Source organism: Hyperolius riggenbachi, chromosome 8, assembly GCF_040937935.1.
Source record: "Hyperolius riggenbachi isolate aHypRig1 chromosome 8, aHypRig1.pri, whole genome shotgun sequence".
NCBI lineage: Eukaryota > Metazoa > Chordata > Amphibia > Anura > Hyperoliidae > Hyperolius > Hyperolius riggenbachi.
The window spans coordinates 226,156,787-226,177,589 of NC_090653.1; the positions used below are offsets into that span (position 1 = coordinate 226,156,787).

General features: G+C 39.9%; 1 protein-coding gene across 1 annotated transcript; it reads right to left on the minus strand.

Moving 5' to 3' along the window:
• Positions 1-1,069: 1,069 nt before the first annotated feature.
• Positions 1,070-20,567, minus strand: LOC137527606 (myosin heavy chain, fast skeletal muscle-like). The gene is made up of 38 exons (XM_068248233.1): positions 20,367-20,567; positions 18,083-18,226; positions 17,171-17,327; positions 16,685-16,827; positions 16,304-16,396; positions 16,149-16,212; positions 15,968-16,066; positions 15,680-15,783; positions 15,419-15,557; positions 15,059-15,177; positions 14,815-14,964; positions 14,562-14,732; positions 14,173-14,479; positions 14,012-14,079; positions 13,761-13,848; positions 13,555-13,672; positions 13,202-13,325; positions 12,985-13,121; positions 12,647-12,902; positions 12,301-12,543; positions 12,031-12,207; positions 11,796-11,941; positions 11,614-11,704; positions 11,052-11,441; positions 10,845-10,971; positions 9,569-9,687; positions 8,956-9,152; positions 8,308-8,491; positions 8,057-8,222; positions 7,703-7,827; positions 7,307-7,615; positions 7,001-7,204; positions 6,784-6,909; positions 6,530-6,700; positions 6,345-6,449; positions 6,034-6,129; positions 2,711-2,845; positions 1,070-1,217 (listed from the first exon to the last, which is right to left on the minus strand). The coding sequence occupies exons 1-38, from the start codon at positions 20,565-20,567 to the stop codon at positions 1,200-1,202; spliced, it is 5,811 nt and encodes a 1,936-aa protein (XP_068104334.1). The 3' UTR covers positions 1,070-1,199.
• Positions 20,568-20,803: the final 236 nt, after the last annotated feature.

Sequence of the window (20,803 nt, forward strand, 5' to 3'; positions counted from 1 at the left end):
CCTAGGGGATAATTTTTCATCTTCTATTTAGTACTTTCTTGCTTGCTGGTGGCTTAATAGGCATTTTATTGACAAGGTGTGAAAATATCCCCTAGGAGAAAGTGAATTGAGTAAGGGCCACTATTTCTTCCATTTAATTGAGAATTCTTCTATGTTCTTTGTAAAACACTGTGCTATATAAATGTATAATAATACCGATGATGATTATGATGATTGTAATAATGTGAGACCAAGCAATACTGATATTTGGAATCTTGCCACTTTCATCACTAAAATAAAGACAAATTTGCACTACAGTAAGTTTACTATATGTGCTTTTTTTCAGTATCAGCAGCCAGTACCACATAGTTGAATATGAATAATATGTCTTTCATGAAATTTCATGAAAATAACTAACCTATCAGCCTCTGAGGGTAGACAGATGCAAACTTTTCAGCTGGTTATGTGACGCTATTCAAACCTACAGCAGACAGCAAGTCTGCACTTTACCCAAAAAATGTTTTTGACACCCTTCTATCAATACAAACAGTGATGTTATCTGAATTTGCATTGATAAAAAAAATTATATACTCTTTAAAGAGGAAGTCCAGTGAAAATAATGTAATAAAAAAGTGCTTCATTTTTACAATAATTATGTATAAATGATTTAGTCAGTGTTTGCTCATTGTAAAATCTTTCCTCTCCCAGATTCACATTCTGACATGTATGACATGGTGACATTGTTACTGTGGGCAGGTTATGTAGCTGTTTCTAGCTGTTCTGGCTGTTACAGACAGCTGTAAACAGCCATTTCCTGTCTGTGAACATTGTTACATTGTGGCAGTTTGCCCAGAGTACCGCGTTACTCAGAGCTTCTTGTGGGAGGGGTTTCACCACAATATCAGTCATACAGCACCCCCTGATGGTCTGTTTGTGAAATGCAATAGATTTGTCATGTAAAAGGGGGTATCAGCTATTGATTGGGATAAAGTTAAATTCTTGGTCGGAGTTTCACTTTAAGTGTATAACAAGAACTGCAAATGCTTACTGATGACTAAGCGCTTAGCAGAGAGATCACACATTAGCACAGTTTTTACAAGCAGCAATTATGACATTTATTTAGGAGATAAATAGGAGGGGTGGGGGTAAGGGGACGGGGGTAGGCAGAATTGAGTCGCTCCCATTCTGAAAACTCCTCAGTCTTCCGTCAGTCTTGTTCTTTACTCTTCGCTTTCTTTCTGTAAGAAGAAAAAAATGCACAAATGTTATAGACTTTGGGATATAATTCTCTAAGCAGATTGTGCACTAAATGGAAAGCCCGTTTAAGGTGAAAAAAGTAATTTGGGCACAGTACCGTTTTAGTAAAATGGGCGCAGCATAGATCGCAATGTTAATTACGGCTATAGTGGTGTCCAAGGTTTAGTTTGGTTGCCAGCAGTGCCCACTCGGGCACTAGGGAGTTTTTAGCAGTGAAGATGGGGTGTGGTAAGGTGTTACACATCAGTAGAGGGAGGGGCAGTGTGAGATTAGGGTTAGGCTTAGTGATAAGAGGGAGGGCTCTTATGAGAAGAGGGCTAAGTCATATTAAAATATTGGGAAACATAAATATTCTACTTTTGGAATTGACCACTGATCAATATTAAAATATCAGTAATTATCAATATTCAACTATTGGCTGTTAAATTGCCATGGTGCGTTTTTTACATGCACGTCTTTAAGGGGGCACTTAGTAAAACATTTATTGCTCTTTGTAAATCACTGTTAAATATGGCAGCACTATGAAAACCACTGTAATAATAATTTTAATAATAATAGCAGCAATTATAAATATTTAATTATTTCCCTTCCCTATCTACAAATGATCTAGCTCTCCCAATAATGTAATAGAGTCAGTTCCCTGTAGTAGAAAAACATCCCTATATGCCTATATTTATTTCTTTTTACAGTGTGGGTACATAACCACCTGGGATCTGTTTTTGGAAGAGCCTGCTATCAGAACAGTACCTTCTCCCTCCCATTTTTCCCAATGAGATGCTATCAAGGGGCAGGAGTTTAGCAATGCTCTCTTTCAGAGACTTTAAAGTGATCCTAAAGTCAAACAAAAAAAAATGAGTTTTACTCACCTGGGGCTTCCAATAGCCCCCTGCAGCTGTCCGGTGCCCTCGCCATGTCCCTCCACAATATCGCCCTCTATGCTGCTTAAAGCAAGCATATAGCAGCATAGAGGGCGCTATTGTAGCTGGGAACGCGAAGAATCACTCGCGTTCCCAGCCTGTCGGCTCCTGAAAACCAGAAGTGGCTGCCGGCAGGGACAGGAGGATCGGAGGGACACGGCGAGGGCACCGGACAGCTGCAGGGGGCTATTGGAAGCCCCAGGTGAGTAAAACTCGTTTTTTTTTTGTTTGACTTAAGGTTCACTTTAAGGGGAGGGGTTGCAGGTAGGGATGGCAAATAAAATGCACATTACTCTGTATTGATGCAGAATTATGCAAATTGTGTATGCAAATGTACACAGCTTGAAAATAAACCAAACAAATAACACCTTGGCTTCATGTGATTGGTCCATTTTCATGGGATTTTTCTTTAATTTTGAAAACTGAAATATTGCAAACATTTCTTTTTTTTTATTTCAAACAGGATTGTAGATGATACATCTTAGTAAATAAGAAGCAAAAAAAAGAAAACAGGAAAATGCTTTAATTTTAATATTAAAGTTTGCTTAGAGTCTCACCTTTCCACTAACATCACGACTCTTGGCTCTAAGCTTGTTCACTTGGGACTCAGCAATGTCAGCTCTCTCCTCAGCCTCCTCAAGCTCATGCTGGACCTTCCTGAAACGGCCCAGGTGGGCATTGGCTTGTTCCTCCTGAAAGGTAACAGGAAAAAAATCAATAGCCATCTCAATATGTTTATTTTATATTTATTATATTATTATAATATATGATGCATATCAATACCCAGGTCAGGAAATACAAATAAAAAATGAAGTAAATATAATTTAATATAACTTCAAAAAAACTTTACATACAGCAGATCAACTGTCAGATAATACTAAAGATGCCTCTTTTAAGAGGCGCTCATTTTGTATGAGGTTTTTATCCATTGCATTTCAGGACATAACCTGAGGAAGTGATCATGACCCACGAAACACATTGTTATAGTGTTAATCACTTTGTTAATCAAATTGGAGAGATGTGTCATTTAATATATATATATATATATATATATATATATATATATATATATATATATATATATATATATATATATATATATATATATATATATATATATATATATATTGTAAACAAGGTAATCCTTGGCTTTGTGTTATGCAGACCTCACAGGAATCTTCTAGATCCTATTGAGTAGATGTTGTCATGGCAAACTATTGTTAGAACTACAATATTACATGCTATTATTTGTGATATTTACCCAACCCCTCTCAAGGATGGAGATCATTAATATTAACAAAAGGGGCTGGCAAAAGAGCTCAGCTGTTAACCACCATGAGTTTTTTGTATGCTTTATATTCTGTTGATTTTTAGTGTTGCCAAAGGTGTCCATTCATATTTAATTTCTGTCTAAAATGACTCTGATCACATAACTCATTGCTAATTAGCATAGCCACACCAAAGTGATATTCCACTGATGAGTAGGAAGAGTTATGGAAAACATACAATAAAACCTTGGATTGAGTGTAACTTGATTTAACCTCCTTAGCGGTAACCCCGTGCTGGACACGGGGTAAGCCGCCGGAGGGTGCCGCTCAGGCCCTGCTGGGCCGATTTTCATAATTTTTTTTTTGCTGGACGCAGCTAGCACTTTGCTAGCTGCGCCAGCACTCTGATCGCCGCCGGCCCCCGCCCGATCGCCGCTATTTGCTGCGGCGCGCGGCCCCCCCCCCCAGACCCCAGCGCTGCCTGGCCAATCAGTGCCAGGCAGCGCCGAGGGGTGGCCCGGGACTCCCAATGACGTCCCGACGTCAGTGACGTCGGTGACGTCATCCCGCCCCGTCGCCATGGCGACGGGGGAAGCCCTCCAGGAAATCCCGTTCTATGAACGGGATTTCCTGATCGAAGCGGGCGGGGGGATGCCGCTCAGCAGCGGCTATCATGTAGCGAGCCCTCGGCTCGCTACATGATTAAAAAAAAAAATTTTTTTTAAAAACTGCTGCGCTCCCTCCTGGCGGTATTTTTCATACCGCCAAGGAGGTTAAGAGCGCTTTGCAATACAAGCAAAAAATGTTGTGAAATTTTGACTTGATATACAAGCAACATCTTAACCACTTGCCGACCGCGCACTCATACCGCGCGTCGGCAAAGTGGCAGCTGCAGGACCAGCGACGCAGTACTGCGTCGCCAGCTGCAGGCTGATTAATTAGGAAGCAGCCGCTCGCGCGAGCGGCTGCTTCCTGTCAAATCACGGCGGGGGGCTCCGTGAATAGCCTGCGGGCCGCCGATGGCGGCTCGCAGGCTAAATGTAAACACAAGCGGAAATAATCCGCTTTGTTTACATTGTACGGCGCTGCTGCGCAGCAGCGCCGTAAGGCAGATCGGCGATCCCCGGCCAATCAGCGGCCGGGGATCGCCTCCATGTGACAGGGGACGTCCTGTCACTGGCTGCACAGGACGGATAGCGTCCTGTGCAGCCCTGATCTCCGGGAGGGAGAGGTAGGAGAGGGAGGGGGAGAATGTCGCCGCGGAGGGGGGCTTTGAGGTGCCCCCCCCGCAACTAGCCTGCACGCAGGAGCGATCAGACCCCCCCTGCACATCATCCCCATAGGGGGAAAAAAAGGGGGGCGATCTGATCGCTCTGCATGCCCTCTGATCTGTGCTGGGGGCTGCAGAGCCCACCCAGCACAGATCCCTTCAAACAGCGCTGGTCCTTAAGGGGGGGTAAAGGGTGGGTCCTCAAGTGGTTAATATACAAGCAAAAAATGTATACATGCATTACGCCATCACAACTGAGCCGATAGTTCTCCTCCCTTTGGCGCTGCAGGATTGTACTTAATTTGAGAGTAGAGACTGTGAAAAGTTACATTTCCATGAAATACTCAAAAGTAATTGTCATGAGATAAGTTCCTTGTTAAAGCCACACAAAAAGAAAAAGGTTGGGGTGAGCCATCTGTGATTCTGATGATTCTGATAGTTATAGTGAAAGTCTTGTTTACATTTTTATTTTAGTGTACTGTATATTTTCGAGTACAAGCCTAATTTTTGGGCCAATAAAAGTAGCCCAAAAGTGGGGGTCTCGGCTTATACTCAAGTCACTACTCTTTGAGTGGTCCCCACAGTGCCCCCTCTATATGCACAATGGTGCATCATCTGAGGGAGACTACACACTTGACATTTCCATGGGAGTTTCCAGTTAAACTCATCCTGAGTTGTAGCCTTGGAAGACATACAGGGATAGTGTCTATTGATTGGTGAGAATCCTTGCATTCCTATATCAAGTTTTAGATACAAGACTTTGTGGTTCTGCATTCCTTGCTTTATCTTTATGCCAGATTAAACTTTGCTACAGGAGTTCTTTGTATGTCCATCTCCATTGTAGGTCTACATTCTGGCTTATTATTGCAATCTGCAGAATTTATGTTGCTTTTCTAAAATATGGTTGTGGCCAGCCATGGCTGTGAGTGGTGTTTTGGTTGTGGGTTTTTCCAACCCCAGCTTATACTCGGGTCAAATTTTTTTTCCAGTTTGTTAAGGTAAAAGTTGGGGCGTCGGCTTATACTCGGGTCAGCTTATACTCGAGTATATACGGGTAACTGTTTTTTAATTGTTGAACAAATCAACTGTGTTTCCACTAATTATTATGGGGAAATTCACTTTGATATACAAGTGCTTTGAAATACAAGCATGTTTCTGGAGCAAATTATGCTCGCAAACCAAGGTTCCACTGTAGTTCCAAAGTAGTTAACTGCTGAAAGCTAATGACATTTACAAGATTCGGAAGGACTGCCCACTAAACACAGTCTAGTCCTGACCTTCACATCTGATGTCCATAACATAAAGAATACAACTTATTGATATATATAAAAATTAGACTTACAGATTCCTCAGCCTGTCTCTTGTAGGCTTTGACCTTCAGCTGCAGTTTGTCAACCAGGTCTTGCAGTCTCAGGACATTCTTCCTGTCTTCCTCAGTCTAAAAATGTAAGTTTTTGTTGCTTATTAAATGTAGTTTGTATAGAAGTTTAAAAACAATGGTCACTTACAGCTAGACATGTAGTGTGATAAACTCCAATAGTAATCTAACATATGAGATTAAACAGAATATGACATACATCAGCTTTGCTTTGATGCTTACTGGTGCTAAGTCTAATATGGATGGTAAAGTAACTTTCTTTAACCATTATTTACCTGGTACGTGAGTTCCTTCACTCTCCTCTCATATTTGCGAACACCTTTCACTGCCTCAACACCACGTTTCTGCTCATTGTCCAGCTCATTCTCCAATTCACGCACCTGAGTGAAACAATTAAGATAGTTGTTGATTTTTGTATGTTTTAGTTATTTTTTCCTGAGAGTACAAAATGTGCACTTACTCTGGAGTCAAGTTTCTGAAGCTGTTTCTTGCCACCCTTCAGTGCCAGCTGCTCAGCTTCATCCAGACGATGCTGCAGGTCTTTCACAGTTTGTTCAAGGTTCTTCTTCATCCTCTCCAAGTGAGCACTGGTGTCCTGTTCCTTCTTCAACTCTTCTGCCATCAGTGCAGCCTTGAACAATATATAAAGCAATAAGTAAGTGTGTTTAACTACAGTATTGTATAATAAGAAAATTCTCATAAAATGTTACATACATCTGTGATGGCTTTTTTGGCTTTCTCTTCAGCATTTCTGGCTTCCTGAACAGCTTCTTCTACTTCATTCTGGAGTTGACTAATGTCATTTTCTAACTTCTTCTTGCTGTTGAGGAGACTGGTGTTCTGAAATGAAGGCAAAATGCAATATGTGTTAGTTTGTACAATGTAGGCAGGCTTTATTTCAAATCCAATATTTGTTTGCCACAAATCTTACCTGTGAGTGCAGGAGCTGCAGACGTTCACTAGAATCCAGAAGTTCCTGTTCTGCTATCTTACGAGATCTCTCTGTTTGTTCCAGAGCAGACCTGGTCTCTTCAATTTCAGCTTGTTGCAGATTGGTTCTACGTTCAATCACAGCAACCTGTTCTTTGAAATCTTCCTGTCCTCTCAGAGCATCATCCAAATGCAGTTGGGTATCCTAGCCAGCAAAATGTATTTATTATGTAAACAATGTCTATCTAATGTGAATAGTAAAAAACAATACTTCTAGGCTTTAATATTTCTATCCGCTGAAAAATACCTTCAGTTGTCCCTGGACATTTCTAAGCTGTTTCTGTGCTTCTGCAGCCTGGCGGTTGGCATGGCTGAGTTGGATCTCAAGCTCATTCAAGTCTCCTTCCATCTTCTTCTTAAGCCTGAGTGCATCATTCCTGCTCCTGATTTCAGAGTCCAGAGTGCTCTGCATGGTGTCAACAGCTCTCTGGCTGTTTCTCTTCAGCTGTTCAATCTCCTCATCCTTCTCTGCAATCTTCCTGTCTACCTCACCTTTTATCTGGTTCAACTCGAGCTGGACACGGAGGATCTTGGCTTCTTCATGTTCCAGTGATCCCTTAATAAAGCAAATAAGATTAAGTGAAGGCCTTAAAAGATAAAAGCAATCCAACTTAAAAATGCATTTTAGCAAACCTAATCATACCTCAGCTTCCTCCAGAGCAGCTTGAAGGTCACTCTTTTCCTGCTCAACCTGCTTCTTGGCCTTCTCTAACTCATTAATGGATTTTCCAGTTTCACCAATCTGTTCAGTCAGATCTGAGATCTCCTCTAAATAAAACATAATCAGATTTTTTTCTCTGATTACAAATGGCTAATGCTTTAAGCATCCATGTTCTGTATTCATAACAAATTAAAAATCCAATGCAATCTGTGGCCCATTACTGACTAGCATATTGATTAGTTAACAAAATATTCATATAATTTAAAAAAGTTGTCTGTGAATTCTATGTTTCCTATAAAATCAAAGCTTAAAAATAGATTTAAAAAAATAACATACGCTGCAGGTTCTTGTTTTCCCGCTTCAGTGTTTCTACTTGCTCCAGAGCCTCCTCATAAGCATTCTTCATCTTGAAGATCTCAGTGCTCAGGCTACGTGCCTCCTTTTGGGCAGCTTCCAGTTCAGCTTGACCCTCCTCATATTTCTGCTTCCATTCTACCAGGACCTGTTAAATCATTACAGTTAAAAAAAAAAACTTACATCGCCTGAATGTAAGTTGAAGAACCAGAGCATGAGGTTTGCATGTGTACCTTATCAAAGTTCCTCTGTTTCTTGTCAAGAGAAGCTGCTGCACTGTTTGCTCTCTCCACATCAACCATAAGGTCCTCCACCTCGGACTGCAACCTCTGTTTTGTCTTCTCCAGTGAGGCACACTTGGAGTTCACAGCTTCTACTTGTTCCTCAGCATCCTGCAAACGCTGAGCCAGCTTCTTCCTGTAAGGCAGTGAAAGATTTATTGTCACATTTATAAGGTGGTGATTACCACTTTATTAAGAGCGAGATAGCATTTTCTTCTTTCACTAAGGTGAACACCTTTGGCTACAATGGAGGACAGTTATGTTTGTTTCAAATGCTTTAGTTTACCACACTTTAATAAGTATCAATACAAATATTGATTCAATAAAAGTCTAAGCTGGTGATGAATGCAGGTCACCAATTTAGGGGAATTAGGGTACTAGTGATCAAGCAGAGATAACTAGTGACTAAAACTGGATAGCCATTTTATAAATCTGGAGTTATAAAAGTGGCAATGCTATTTTTAGTAGCAGAGAACAAAAAAGTGATGATCTGTTTTAGTTCACTTCTCTTTAGGCTTCTTCATGCAATGGACATTTAATTATCTTTAATACTTTAGGATTAGTATACTGATGACCCCCTCTTCCCCTGTGTTTACATACTTGGCCTCTTCCAGCTCCTCTGTGCGTTGAATGGCATCAGTTTCATATTTGGTCCTCCATTGGGCAACTTCACCATTAGCCTTAGACAAACCACGTTGGAGTTCAGCCTTGGCCTCTTGTTCCTCCTCATACTGCTCACGGAGCAGGTCATTATCATGGCGAGAAGATTGAAGGGCATGGGCGAGGGCATTCTTAGCCTGAAAACGGGAGTATAGGTCTGTCACTTTAAAGAGTAACTTCACTTTAGAGCAAAAAGCTTTGTAACCTTTTTATAATATTTATAATAATTGCCCAATTTATATTGTAACTGAATGCCATGAAATATTATCTTTTTCCTTCAGTCTGCAGATACAACAACCTTTTTAGCAACATTCTTAAAATCATGGCTTCATTTGCTTTGTTGGTTCATAAGTCTATAAAATTCTGCCCTAAAGCAGTGACCCGGGAGAACATAAGAGTATGCAGAGTCCTTTTTGCGTAATAAAGCTTCTTAAAATACAGGTATTATACAGTACGTAGAAATTATTTAATAAGGATTGCTTTTTTTCTGAAGCAAAGTAATGTCTTTAGGTGTGCACTGTTAGAGTTGTATAAGCAGCATTAATGTACTCACCTTTGTTTCCTCCTCTAGCTGTCTCTTGAGTTCTTCAACCTGCTGAGTGAAGCCCTGCTTTCCTCTGGAGAGCTGTGAAATCAAAGATTCTTTTTCTTCAAGCTGACGAGACAACTCACCTAAAAGTGAAAATCAGTGGAATATAGATTTTAAAATGCCCACAAAAAGGCTTTCCCTCCCATTATCCAGGTATAGGGCCGCCACCACCACCAACACCACCAACAGTTAGAAAACTATCCTTAAAGTAAACCAGAGACGAAGTAACCTAATATATTTTACCATATATATCAGTGGGAAGATTAGAGAAAACACATACCCTGCTCTCTGTTTCATCTTTCACTTCTCAGCTTGCTTGGTATCAGCCCTGATAAAATCCCTGACTGAGCATTCAGTTTGGCTTTGCTCAGGAATCATTATAGCTGAGTCTGTCTTCTCTGATGTCTTTTCAAGCCCAAGCCTACCCCCTTCTGGCTCTGCTATAATGGCTCAGCTATAATGATTCCTGAGCAAAGCCAGACTGAATGTTCAGTCGGGGATTTTATCAGGGCTGATAACAAGCAAGCTGAGCAGTGAAAGATGAAACAGAGAGCAGGGTAGGTGTTTTCTCTAATATTCCCACTGATATATATGGTAAAATACATGAAGGTGCTTCGTCTCTGGTTCACTTTAAGCTTAATCAGCTATGTCATGTGGGTGCTTTCAGCTGATTCCATTTGAAGAAAGCAATTGCAGTGCTGCAGGTATCTGCTCTTGTATTTCTCTTTTCTTTTTCATAGTTTGGACTCTTCACACAGTGGGTAAGTGATTGCTCGCCTCCAATGTGTCAAATTGTGGCCAGGACACTATCTGCATTGAGCTTGTATGTTACCTCTACTATGGTATGAACACTAGACAATGAGTATGTGGTAAGGCTTTCATGATGAATTCCTCTTAGGAAGTTAGTTACATTAATTTTAATTCACTCTGTGAAGTAGTGCAGAAAAATGTCAGTGATAAAAAGTGTATAATAATGACTATGTATTGAATTCTGCACATTGTAGTAGGAATCAGGTGTACTGGGTAAAAAAATAAATAAAGAAAAAGGTATTTATATGAATATAATACACATGTGGAGAGTTAACTTGTTACAAACGGAATTTTATTATTTAAATGCCTCAATAGAGTTATTCTTTTTTTTTAATTTATTTCCACATGGCTTCCTTGTGCTACTTTGTTTTGATGGGGCTATCATATTTTTTTTCTCTATGCCTGTAAGCCTTAAGCTATATTTAAGTACCGGTCTCAGTCTGTAAACGAGCCTTCTGGGTAGTGATGTCATTAAGTAAACGCAAATGCTCATCATCCTTGGACTTCACTTCACTGAGGTTGTCCTCAACAACACGGTTGACTTTTTCAAGATTGGCCTACATGGACAATAAGTAGTATTTTAGCATCATTCATAAACTACAATAACAGCATAGCTTTACTTTGGAGATTCTCTTACCTTGGCTTTAGAGACATTCTCCAGATTGCTGGCAAGGTCATCAATCTCCATTTTCAGCTCACTCTTTTCCTTCTCCAGCTTCTGCTTAACACGTTGCAGGTTATCAATTTGTTCCCCAAGCTCAGCAACACTGTCAGCATGCTTTTTGCGCAGAGCAGCTGCAGTAGCTTCATGCTGAAGAGTGGCTTCTTCCAGATCCCGTCTGACTTTCTGGAACTCAGCTTCACGCTTCTTGTTCAGCTCAATCTGGGCAGATGTTGCACCGCCAGCTTCTTCAAGCCTTTCACTAATTTCCTCTAGCTCTCTAGAGAGATCAGCTCTCTGTTTCTCAACCTTGGCTCGAGCTGCCCTCTCAGCTTCAATTTCCTCCTCAAGTTCTTCAATTCGAGCCTAAGACCAGACCAGAATTAACTTAATTTAGCATTTTTTAGAACTTTGTATAAAACTTATTTTTATTTTGCACAATGTTGTGCCTAATACACAACCTGGTAACTGTAAAATGACCATATTTAGACTGCACCGAAGTATAAATTGGTAACAGCATAGTATTTGCAAGTGATACCTGAAGTTCCTTGATCTTCTTCTGCAGTTGAGCTCCCAAGGACTGCTCATCCTCAATTTTTCCTTGCAGTTGGCTGATTTCAAATTCCTTCCTGTGGTTGTAGGATAATAGAGGTTAAAAAATACTGCACTAGTTTTTTAAATTTTAACTTTCCATAAATTAGTTAACTGAGTAGTGCTTACTTTTTCAGTTTTTCATCAGTTTGTTGCTTGTCATTTTCCAGGTCCATGACTGTTTCCTGGGAGAGTTTCAGGTCACCTTCCAGCTTTCGCTTGGCTCTTTCCAGGTCAAGACGAAGTTTCTTCTCTTGCTCCAGAGAACCTTCCAGCTAGAGTACAACAAGACATTTATGTAATTAAAATCTATTGTGCAATAAATAGAAAGCACAAATAAAGTTTTTTTTGTACCGATACTCACATCATCGACTTGCTGTTCCAGCTTAGTCTTAGCCTTGGTTAAAGAGCTGACTTTGTCTTCCTCAGCCTGCAGGTCATCAAGGGTTTGCTGGTGAGCCTCTTGGAGAGCTTTCTTCTCTTTGGTGAGTTTGGAAACATTTTCATCAAGAGCTGCCATTTCTTCAGTAAGGTTTTTCACCTGAATGAATACAAAACAACAAATCTCTAAGTATTTATATGTTGTAAATGTAATGAATGTCAGCTATAGAAACCCTTGCTATTAAATATATACCTTGTTTTCTGTGGCATGCTTTTCTTTCTCTACTTTGGCCAAGGTGAGTTCTAGGTCATCAATATCTTTCTTAAGTTCTGAGCATTCATCTTCCAATTTCCTCTTCTTGGCTGTCAGCTCAGCGTTGCTTTCCTCTTCATCTTCAAGTCTCTCATTGAGCTCCTTCATTTTTGCCTCCAGTTGGATTTTGTTCTTGATGAGACCTTCACATCTCTCCTCAGCATCAGCCAGAGTCTCAGATTCCTATAGTGAACAGTCTCAATGTTAGTCTATTATACTATTTGTGGTGAATGTATGTAAAATAATTTACTGAAGTATTTTAATACTTATATATAAGGGTTCTTACCGACGCAACTTGGAGCGTCAAATCATTTTTCTCCTGCAGGAGGGCAACAAGTTTCTCCTCTAGTTCCTTCTTCTTGGCTTCTGCCTTCACCAGAGCTTCCTTGGTCTTTTCAAACTCTTCCTTCATGTTTGCCATTTCCTTCTCAGTCTCGGCACTCTTAAGAAGGGGCTTAATCTTAAAGTATAATTTCATCCATGGCCAGTGTTTGACATTCATGAAAGACCTGACATTGTACTGGATGACATAGAGGGCCTCCCTGTAACAGAAATGAGCATTATGTGAGAATGTATTGTTGAAATTCTGAGGATGGATTTTACAAAGTGTACATGAAATGTTACCTTCTTTCCATCATCTTCTTGAACTCAACTCTCATTAAGAAGCCTCTGCAGAGAGCCTGAGTACGGGTGATAAGCATTGCCAATTTTTCATCTCTCATCTCTTCCAGGGTACCCAGGAGACCAGCTTTGAAGAACACCTTAATCCAGAAAAAAAATTATGTGAGACCTAAATATTAGACACATCTGGATTTACTGTCTCCTGACAGGTAAACTGTACCTTGGTGTGTCCGAATTTGTACTGAGTATGGTCAACATCAATTGAGCCCAAGAGTTTCTCAGAAGCCTTTTTGCTGTCAATAAATTGACCTTCTGGGATTGCACTGGCGTTCAGCACCTTGTAACTATAGCAAACAATAAATATACAAGATTTATTTATTAGGGCAAACTTTTTTGTTTTATTTTACATTTCATTATGTTGTCAGTTATGGTGGTCTGTAAACAGTTTAATAAATAGTTTTTCTGAACCCTTATCACAAAACTAATTATGGCATTGTTTTTCCTTTATAGTTATAAAGGTTTTATACATATTGAGCTACTCTTGAAACATGTTAAAAAAAACAAAACAATTACCGCTGCTTAAAGTCAGCATAAATGATTCTGCTTGGGAATCCTTTTCTGCAGATTCTGATACCCTCAAGCACACCGTTACATCTCAGCTGGTGGATGATCAAGTAGTTGTCCATAATACCTATGAGTAGATAAAAGATAACATTTTTATGTCAGTGCAATACCAGTGAGTGTTCTGTATTTATGGTGAGCAATTCTGTAAACATTACCTGGAGTCTTGGTCTCATTGGGGATCAGACAACGCACAAAATGAGGATGAGTGCTTCTCAAGTTGGTCATCAGCTTGTTCAAGTTTTCCTGCAATAGAAACACTATTAATTTAAAGTATTGCTTATTAGAAACATATAGAGTTTGAAAGTCCAGTCAAAGCTGTGGTTAAATACATTTTGCAAATAAAGAGAATATATTTAGGAGTATTAGATATGCACATATCTGTAGAGTACATAAAAATAGTACTAACTCTGAAGAGTGCAGACACGGTCTGGAAAGAGGATCCCTTCTTCTTCTTGCCTCCTTTTCCAGCAGATTCTGGTGGTGAGAGATATTGGAAGAATCATCATAAATCTTAATTTATACTAGAAATACAACTTAAAGTGTTTAGTAAATAGATAGATTGCTCACCATCAACAGCATTGAAGGTGGAGTACAACAAGGACAGCAACTTCATTGAAGACTTCTGGTACAGTTGAATAACAGACTCGTTCAGTGGATCCTTATTTTTGTCGAGCCAACCACAGATGTTGTAATCTACAGTACCGGCATAGTGCACCAGGGAGAAGTGGGCTTCAGCCTTTCCTTTGCCAGGCTTGGGCTTCTCAAAGTTCTTGCATTTGCCAAGATGCTGTTCATACAACTTGTTCTTGAAGGATGTGTCAGTGGCCTTAGGGAACATGCACTCCTCTTCAAGGATGGAGAAGATACCCATGGGCTGAAATCACATTATTAGAGTTCTTAATTTTGAAGGTAACATATATTAATATTTTCTAGCACAATGTAAAGAATATAAATACCTTCTCAATCAATTCAATACAGGCAGCCAAGTCCATACCAAAGTCAATGAACTCCCAGTCAATGCCTTCTTTCTTGTATTCCTCTTGTTCCAGGACGAACATGTGGTGGTTGAAGAACTGCTGCAGTTTCTCATTGGTGAAGTTGATACAAAGCTGTTCTAAGCTGTTCATCTGTAAGTAGAGTAAGGGAGTGAGGGAATGTACTAGATGCACTGAGAAAGTATTTCAATCCCCAAGCTGCTTGAAAACTTACATCAAAAATTTCAAATCCAGCAATATCCAGCACACCAATGAAGAATTGTCTGGGCTGCTTAGTATCAAGCTGATGGTTGATGCGGATGACCATCCACAAGAAGAGTTTCTCAAAGACGGACTTGGTGAGGGCACCAACAGAATTATTGACCTGAGTTGAAGAAGAACAAAACCAGTTGCTATTTGATTATATATTACATATTTATCCTTTACATTTTTCTATTATATTTTTTGTTCATTTATACCTGGGGCACAGTTTGTCCCTTGGTGACAAACTCATTGCCGACCTTTACTCTTGGGTAGCACAAAGCTTTCAGCATCTCAGCAGAGTTCAGACCCATCAAGTATCCAATCTTGTCAGCAACTGGAGATAGTATTAACAGTGTGAAGAAGTCAAAGAAACTTACAAACAAGAAACATTCATAAATATCCTAACTGATCATTTAACAAATTCATACCATGGGCTGAAGGATAGAAATGCACGCATCCATGAGCGTGCACAAGTGCTTTAGCGGAATAGCAGGTCTTTTATAAATATCCTATTTGCATTAATAGGCCATTTATAAATGTTAATTTTACAGAGAGTGGTAAAACAAAGTCCATACCTTCATTGCCATCTGGCTCAGCCTGCTCCTCCCTCTGCTTCTGCTTGAACTTCAAGTTGCCATGATGCATGACAGCACCAGTCAGCTTGTAGATGCCAACTTTTTCATCTTGGTTGAATCCCAGGATGTCAATGGCAGTCTGTTAGAAACATTGCACATTTGTTAAGTTTCTGTAGTGCATTTATTACTTGCTTATTGGGAGTACAAATAAATTGCCTGAATTTAAAATGTGCCTTCTTTTGGAAGTTTTATTTTACTTACATCTGTGGCGATAAGCTCCTCTGTATCATCAATACTCTTTACAACGATCTCACCCTGGCTGATGAAATGGTAATCATATGGGTTGGTGGTCACAAGACACATCTCTAAGCAGAAGAATATAACATAGCTTACACAACAGAGACTGAAAAAGCACACATTTTAAATACAAGTTATGAGGAAGTCCTCCCAAAGAATCAATTTTTCTGCTGCAGTGTTAAACAGTTACAGGGACTATTAGGTACTAGAGAAAGAGGAATGGTTATGGTAGCAGATCTCAAACGAACATACCAACAAGTTCTGGTTTCTTGTTTGTCAAAATTTGGTAGAAGATGTGGTAGCTTCTTTCAGCTGACAGCTGGAAGGTTACTCTGGACTTTTCCAGAAGGTCTGCAAAATAACAAGTAGATGTATGAACATTTAAGAAGACAGGAAATAAAAATAGCAAGAAAAGACAGAACCTCCTCCTTACATGTTTCAATATCAGCTGAAGACAGTTTTCCAGTAGTACCGAAGTGGATTCTGATGAATTTACCCTAAACATGAGAAGAAAGCAGAATGTAAGTTACTGGAGATAAAAGTTAGAGCTTTTCTAGTGCATTTATGTTTCATGTGCAATGTACTTACAAAACGAGAGGAGTTGTCATTTCTCACAGTCTTGGCATTACCGAAGGCTTCCAGCAGAGGGTTAGCCTGGATGATTTGATCTTCAAGAGTACCCTAAGGAGATAATTGTAGATGTATTTACTATGGCATGATAGTTACTCAACATTCTATATAGGTGTTTCTTGTATCAAAGGGGAAAAGGCAGTTTAGGGACATTTACAGAATGTAAAGTCTACATACACATAGTTGTTGGATGGAAATAATAACTACATCACAAGTGTCTAAATGATTCCAGGTTTTGTTAAAGGCACCGTACATTGGTGCATGGGTCTGGGGTTTCTCCTAAAGGAAAGGAAAAGGGACATCTAGTAGTATTTGCAGAACATATATATATGTATTTACCTTTAAGCTGTTGGCGACCTCCTTCTTCTTACCAGCATCACCAATAGCTGCAATTGTTGCAAAGTACTGGATGACACGCTTGGTGTTGACAGTCTTTCCAGCACCAGATTCTCCGGTAATCAGGACAGACTGATTCTCACGATCTGTTAAATGATAGCATGTATAAATAGATGATGCAATGGTGGAGTCATGGGGCCATATGCAATTCACTTTTTCACCTGAGTTTTCTCCTGGGAGATAATTTTTCATCTTCAATTTAAAAAAGTTTTACAGCACTTTTTTTTTTTTACCAAAAAAGTACCAAAAACTAGGGGACAAAGTAATATTAAAATTTTTGTTGAGTATTTTCTTGCTTTCTGGTGACTTAAAAAGCATTTTATTGACAAGTTTAAAAATATCACCTAGGAGAAAAAGGGAATTGCATATGGCCCATGGTGATTTTGAAGATAAGACTGTATAAGCATTCAGTAGAGGAGAAATCTGTACCTGTCAACATGAACTGATAGGCGTTATCAGAGATGGAGAAGATGTGTGGTGGGGCTTCCATACGCTTCTTGCCTCTGTAGCCGGCTACAACTTTAGGGTCATACACTGGCAGCCACTTGTAGGGGTTGACAGTGACGCAGAAAAGACCAGAGTATGTCTGCAATATATCCCAGAGTATTCATTAATACATTACACACATACAGGAAATGATAGCACTAATTCAATTAACTTTTCTGAGCTCTCTTACAGGAGATGTTTTCACATCTTACCAATAAAATCCCTCTGAAGCCCCCAAAAAGAAAGAAAATAACTAAAATTAGTTTGATATAACTTTTTTTACCTACTTTTTAATGCTTTTAAAATGGGTAAGTGCTGAAAACATATTTTTTGAAGAAGGTGAAAACGTATTCCCGGGGGAAAACTCAGGAGAAACGTGATCTGCATACGGGCCTATGGGCCACATCAAATTCACTTGTTCTCCTACGTTTTCTCCTTGGAGATCATTTTTCATCTTGTGTTTAAAATTACTTTTTAGCACTCCGCAAAAGAAAAAGTACTGAAAAAAAGTGAAAAAGTATTGTCAAAATCATTCTGAATATTTTCTTGCTTGCTGGTGGCTTAAAAGGAATTGATAAGATGTGAAAATATTGCATAATTTTAAATTATAATGTTTTGTGCATTGCACTGCATTGCAACATAATGCATTTATTGTGCATGAGTCCTATAGTTGGTAGTCCCAGATAGACTATTATTTTTGTCGTTTATTAATAGCAAGGGAATACTATAAACTACAGCAAGTGTTGTGATATTACATTTTAACATTGTTGTACACTGTAAATGTGTATGTATATAAATTGAAAGTAATTATTAATTGTTAGAATTTTACTTTTAATTGAAAGAGAGTAAACTTACGTAGATCATCCAGGCTGCGTAACGCTCTTTAAGGTTATACAGCACAGAGGCCTCATTCAGGTGAGTCATCATTGCCATGTCTTCAATTTTGTCGAACTTGGGAGGATTTTGGGGGTAAACTTGGCTCTCCTTGACTGTTACAGTCTGAAATGGAAATAAATAAAACCTTAAAGAGAACCTGTACTGAGTAAAAATATTTAAAATAAACACATGAGGTAACTTCAAATGAACATTACATAGTTACCTCACCTTCAGTTCCTCTCAGAAGTTCACCATTTTCTTCTGACAATAATCCCTTCCAGTTCTGACAATATTTTGTCAGATCTGAAATATATCAGTTGCTGTCAGTAAAATATCAGTTGCTATCAGTTATAGCTGAGAGGAAAACTGATGTACCAGGTAATGTCCATGTTTCCCTATGGCTCAAGTGGGCGATGTTACAGTTTAACTGTGTGCTGACCAGAAAGCTGTTATGAGGTAATGGCCATTTTCAAAATGGAGGACGGAAAATTTCCTTGATCACAGTGAACAAACAGGACGCGGGACAGGAGAAAGACACTGAGGAGTATACTACATGGAAGGCAACTATGACTTGTGTATGCTTATTTTGACTTTTAATTTTCAGTTCAGGTTTTCTTTAAGCCCATTTCTAGGTAAGACAAAGAACATTTATATTGTCCTTTTCTCCTGGCAGACTCAAAGTGCAGCCACTAGGACACACTCAGTAGACAGTATCAGTGTTAGGGAGTGTTGCCCACGGTCTCCTTACTGAATAAGTGCTGGCTTACAGAACAGGAAGAGACAAATTTGAACTCTGGTCCTCTGTGTCAGAGGCAGAGCCCTCAACCTGTACACTATCCAGGTACATTGAATAATTACATCCGGTGACCCTTAGTGCGAAATAAGTCTTTCCCACCTAAAATTCTTGCCATATAAATTTGGTCACATTGCATTGAGCTGTTTTTTTTTTCCAGATCTTTATGACAGGCTGTCCATGAAGGGCTGCAGTTACTTTGTAACACAATGTTGGGCATACTGGAAAGGGGGGGGGGGGGGGGAGTCTGAACTCTGAATAGAGTGCTGCTTAGAGCAATTAAATTCTGGGCTGCAAGAGATGGCTGTAGAAGGGGACTCAGTATTTCAACATTGTCTTCCCTGTCTTCAGCTAATCTGAAGACTTAGGCATAGGTCACAATAATTTCTATCACTGACTGCATTCATAGGACTGAGAAAAACATTAAAGGGGCACTATGGCAAATTTCTTTGTTTTTTGTCACTATAATATTAATGTTTGGATGTGTACCATACTTAGGAACATGTATTGTGGCAGATTAAAAAAAAAATTTTACACAGCCAATTACTTTTACAGCTTTAGAGTCACGTCGGCAGATTTACCTTACTGACGCGACTCAGGCTAATCCATGTTGAAGTAGGAGGCATCTTTTTATGTTGTTGGAGCTGCCGTTGTTGCCCACCCCTCTGGTCAGCTCAGTTAGGATCCTTCCATTTTCCAACAGCACTATTGTGCCGTTACAGAGGTCACCCCCAATGGCGTAAAGTGCTGGATGTGGCTGCTGTGAAGAGTGGGACGCAGCCGCCGTCCAGAGTGGAACGCAGCCGCCAGCTGACCAGGACGCTGCCCGGCAAGGACCCTGTAGCGAAGCTGGAAATGAAACGGACACCTATTGTTGTCCGTTTCTATGGTTACCAGACTTCGCTTTTTGAACTGCGCAAGGCAGCGGCGGGAACAAAGGGCACAGGGGTCCTTGCCGGGCAGCGTAATCCATGCGGCTGCGTCCTGGTCAGCTGGCGGATGCGTCCCACTCTGGACGGCGGCTGCGTCCCACTCTTCACAGCAGCCGCACCCAGCACTTTACGCCATTGGGGGTGACCTCTGTAATGGCACAATAGTGCAGTTGGAAAATGGAAGGATCCTAACTGAGCTGACCAGAGGGGTGGGCTACAACGGCAGCTCCAACAACATAAAAAGATGCCTCCTACTTCAACATGGATTAGCCTGAGTCGCGTCAGTAAGGTAAATCTGCCGACGTGACTCTAAAGCTGTAAAAGTAATTGGCTGTGTAAAAAATTTTTTTTTTAATCTGCCACAATACATGTTCCTAAGTATGGTACACATCCAAACATTAATATTATAGTGACAAAAAACAAAGAAATTTGCCATAGTGCCCCTTTAATGTCTTAAGTTGGAATTTAAGTCTGTTCTGAAAAGAAATGTCATATTATTTGTAACAGAAAAACTTCTAATAATAATAATAATAATTACCCTCCCATCATCAGTTTTCACGGTTGTTTTTCCTTCTTCCCTAGCTGTGACTAAACCTTTCACGTAGAGTTCCTTCTGGTCATCCACGTAGCAGGTGTTCTTGGCATCGAAAGGCTTGCTCTGTGCTTCCAGTCTTTCCTTATCAGACTTACGGAGAAACTGGGCGGCCTCGCCAAAGCAGGCCATCTCACCGTCACCCATGGCTGCTGGCTTCTGTAAGACAAATGTTAGGAAATTACTGGACGTTTTAAATGCATAGGATGCATATCACACGTAAACACACACATCATCAGCCCTTTATGGTCTTTCATTCAGTGCAAAAAATGACTCCATGGTAACAGACACATCTCTAGCCTTCAGGCTAGCCACATGTCTGTACAGCCTTGGCTTTACACCATCACCCAAGGGATATCCAGATCTCTGCTAGGGGACAGTTC

Bases quoted from the DNA above. Each gene is read 5' to 3' on its own strand.
- LOC137527606 (XM_068248233.1), bottom strand. From the start codon at position 20,567: ATGGGTGACGGTGAGATGGCCTGCTTTGGCGAGGCCGCCCAGTTTCTC. The intron at 15,558-15,679 runs GTAAGTAAAATA...TGTTTCTAACAG, and splicing joins AGGAGCTTATCGCCACAGAT to ACTGCCATTGACATCCTGGG. The intron at 13,122-13,201 runs GTACAGTTTACC...TTCTGGATTAAG, and splicing joins ACAAATTCGGACACACCAAG to GTGTTCTTCAAAGCTGGTCT.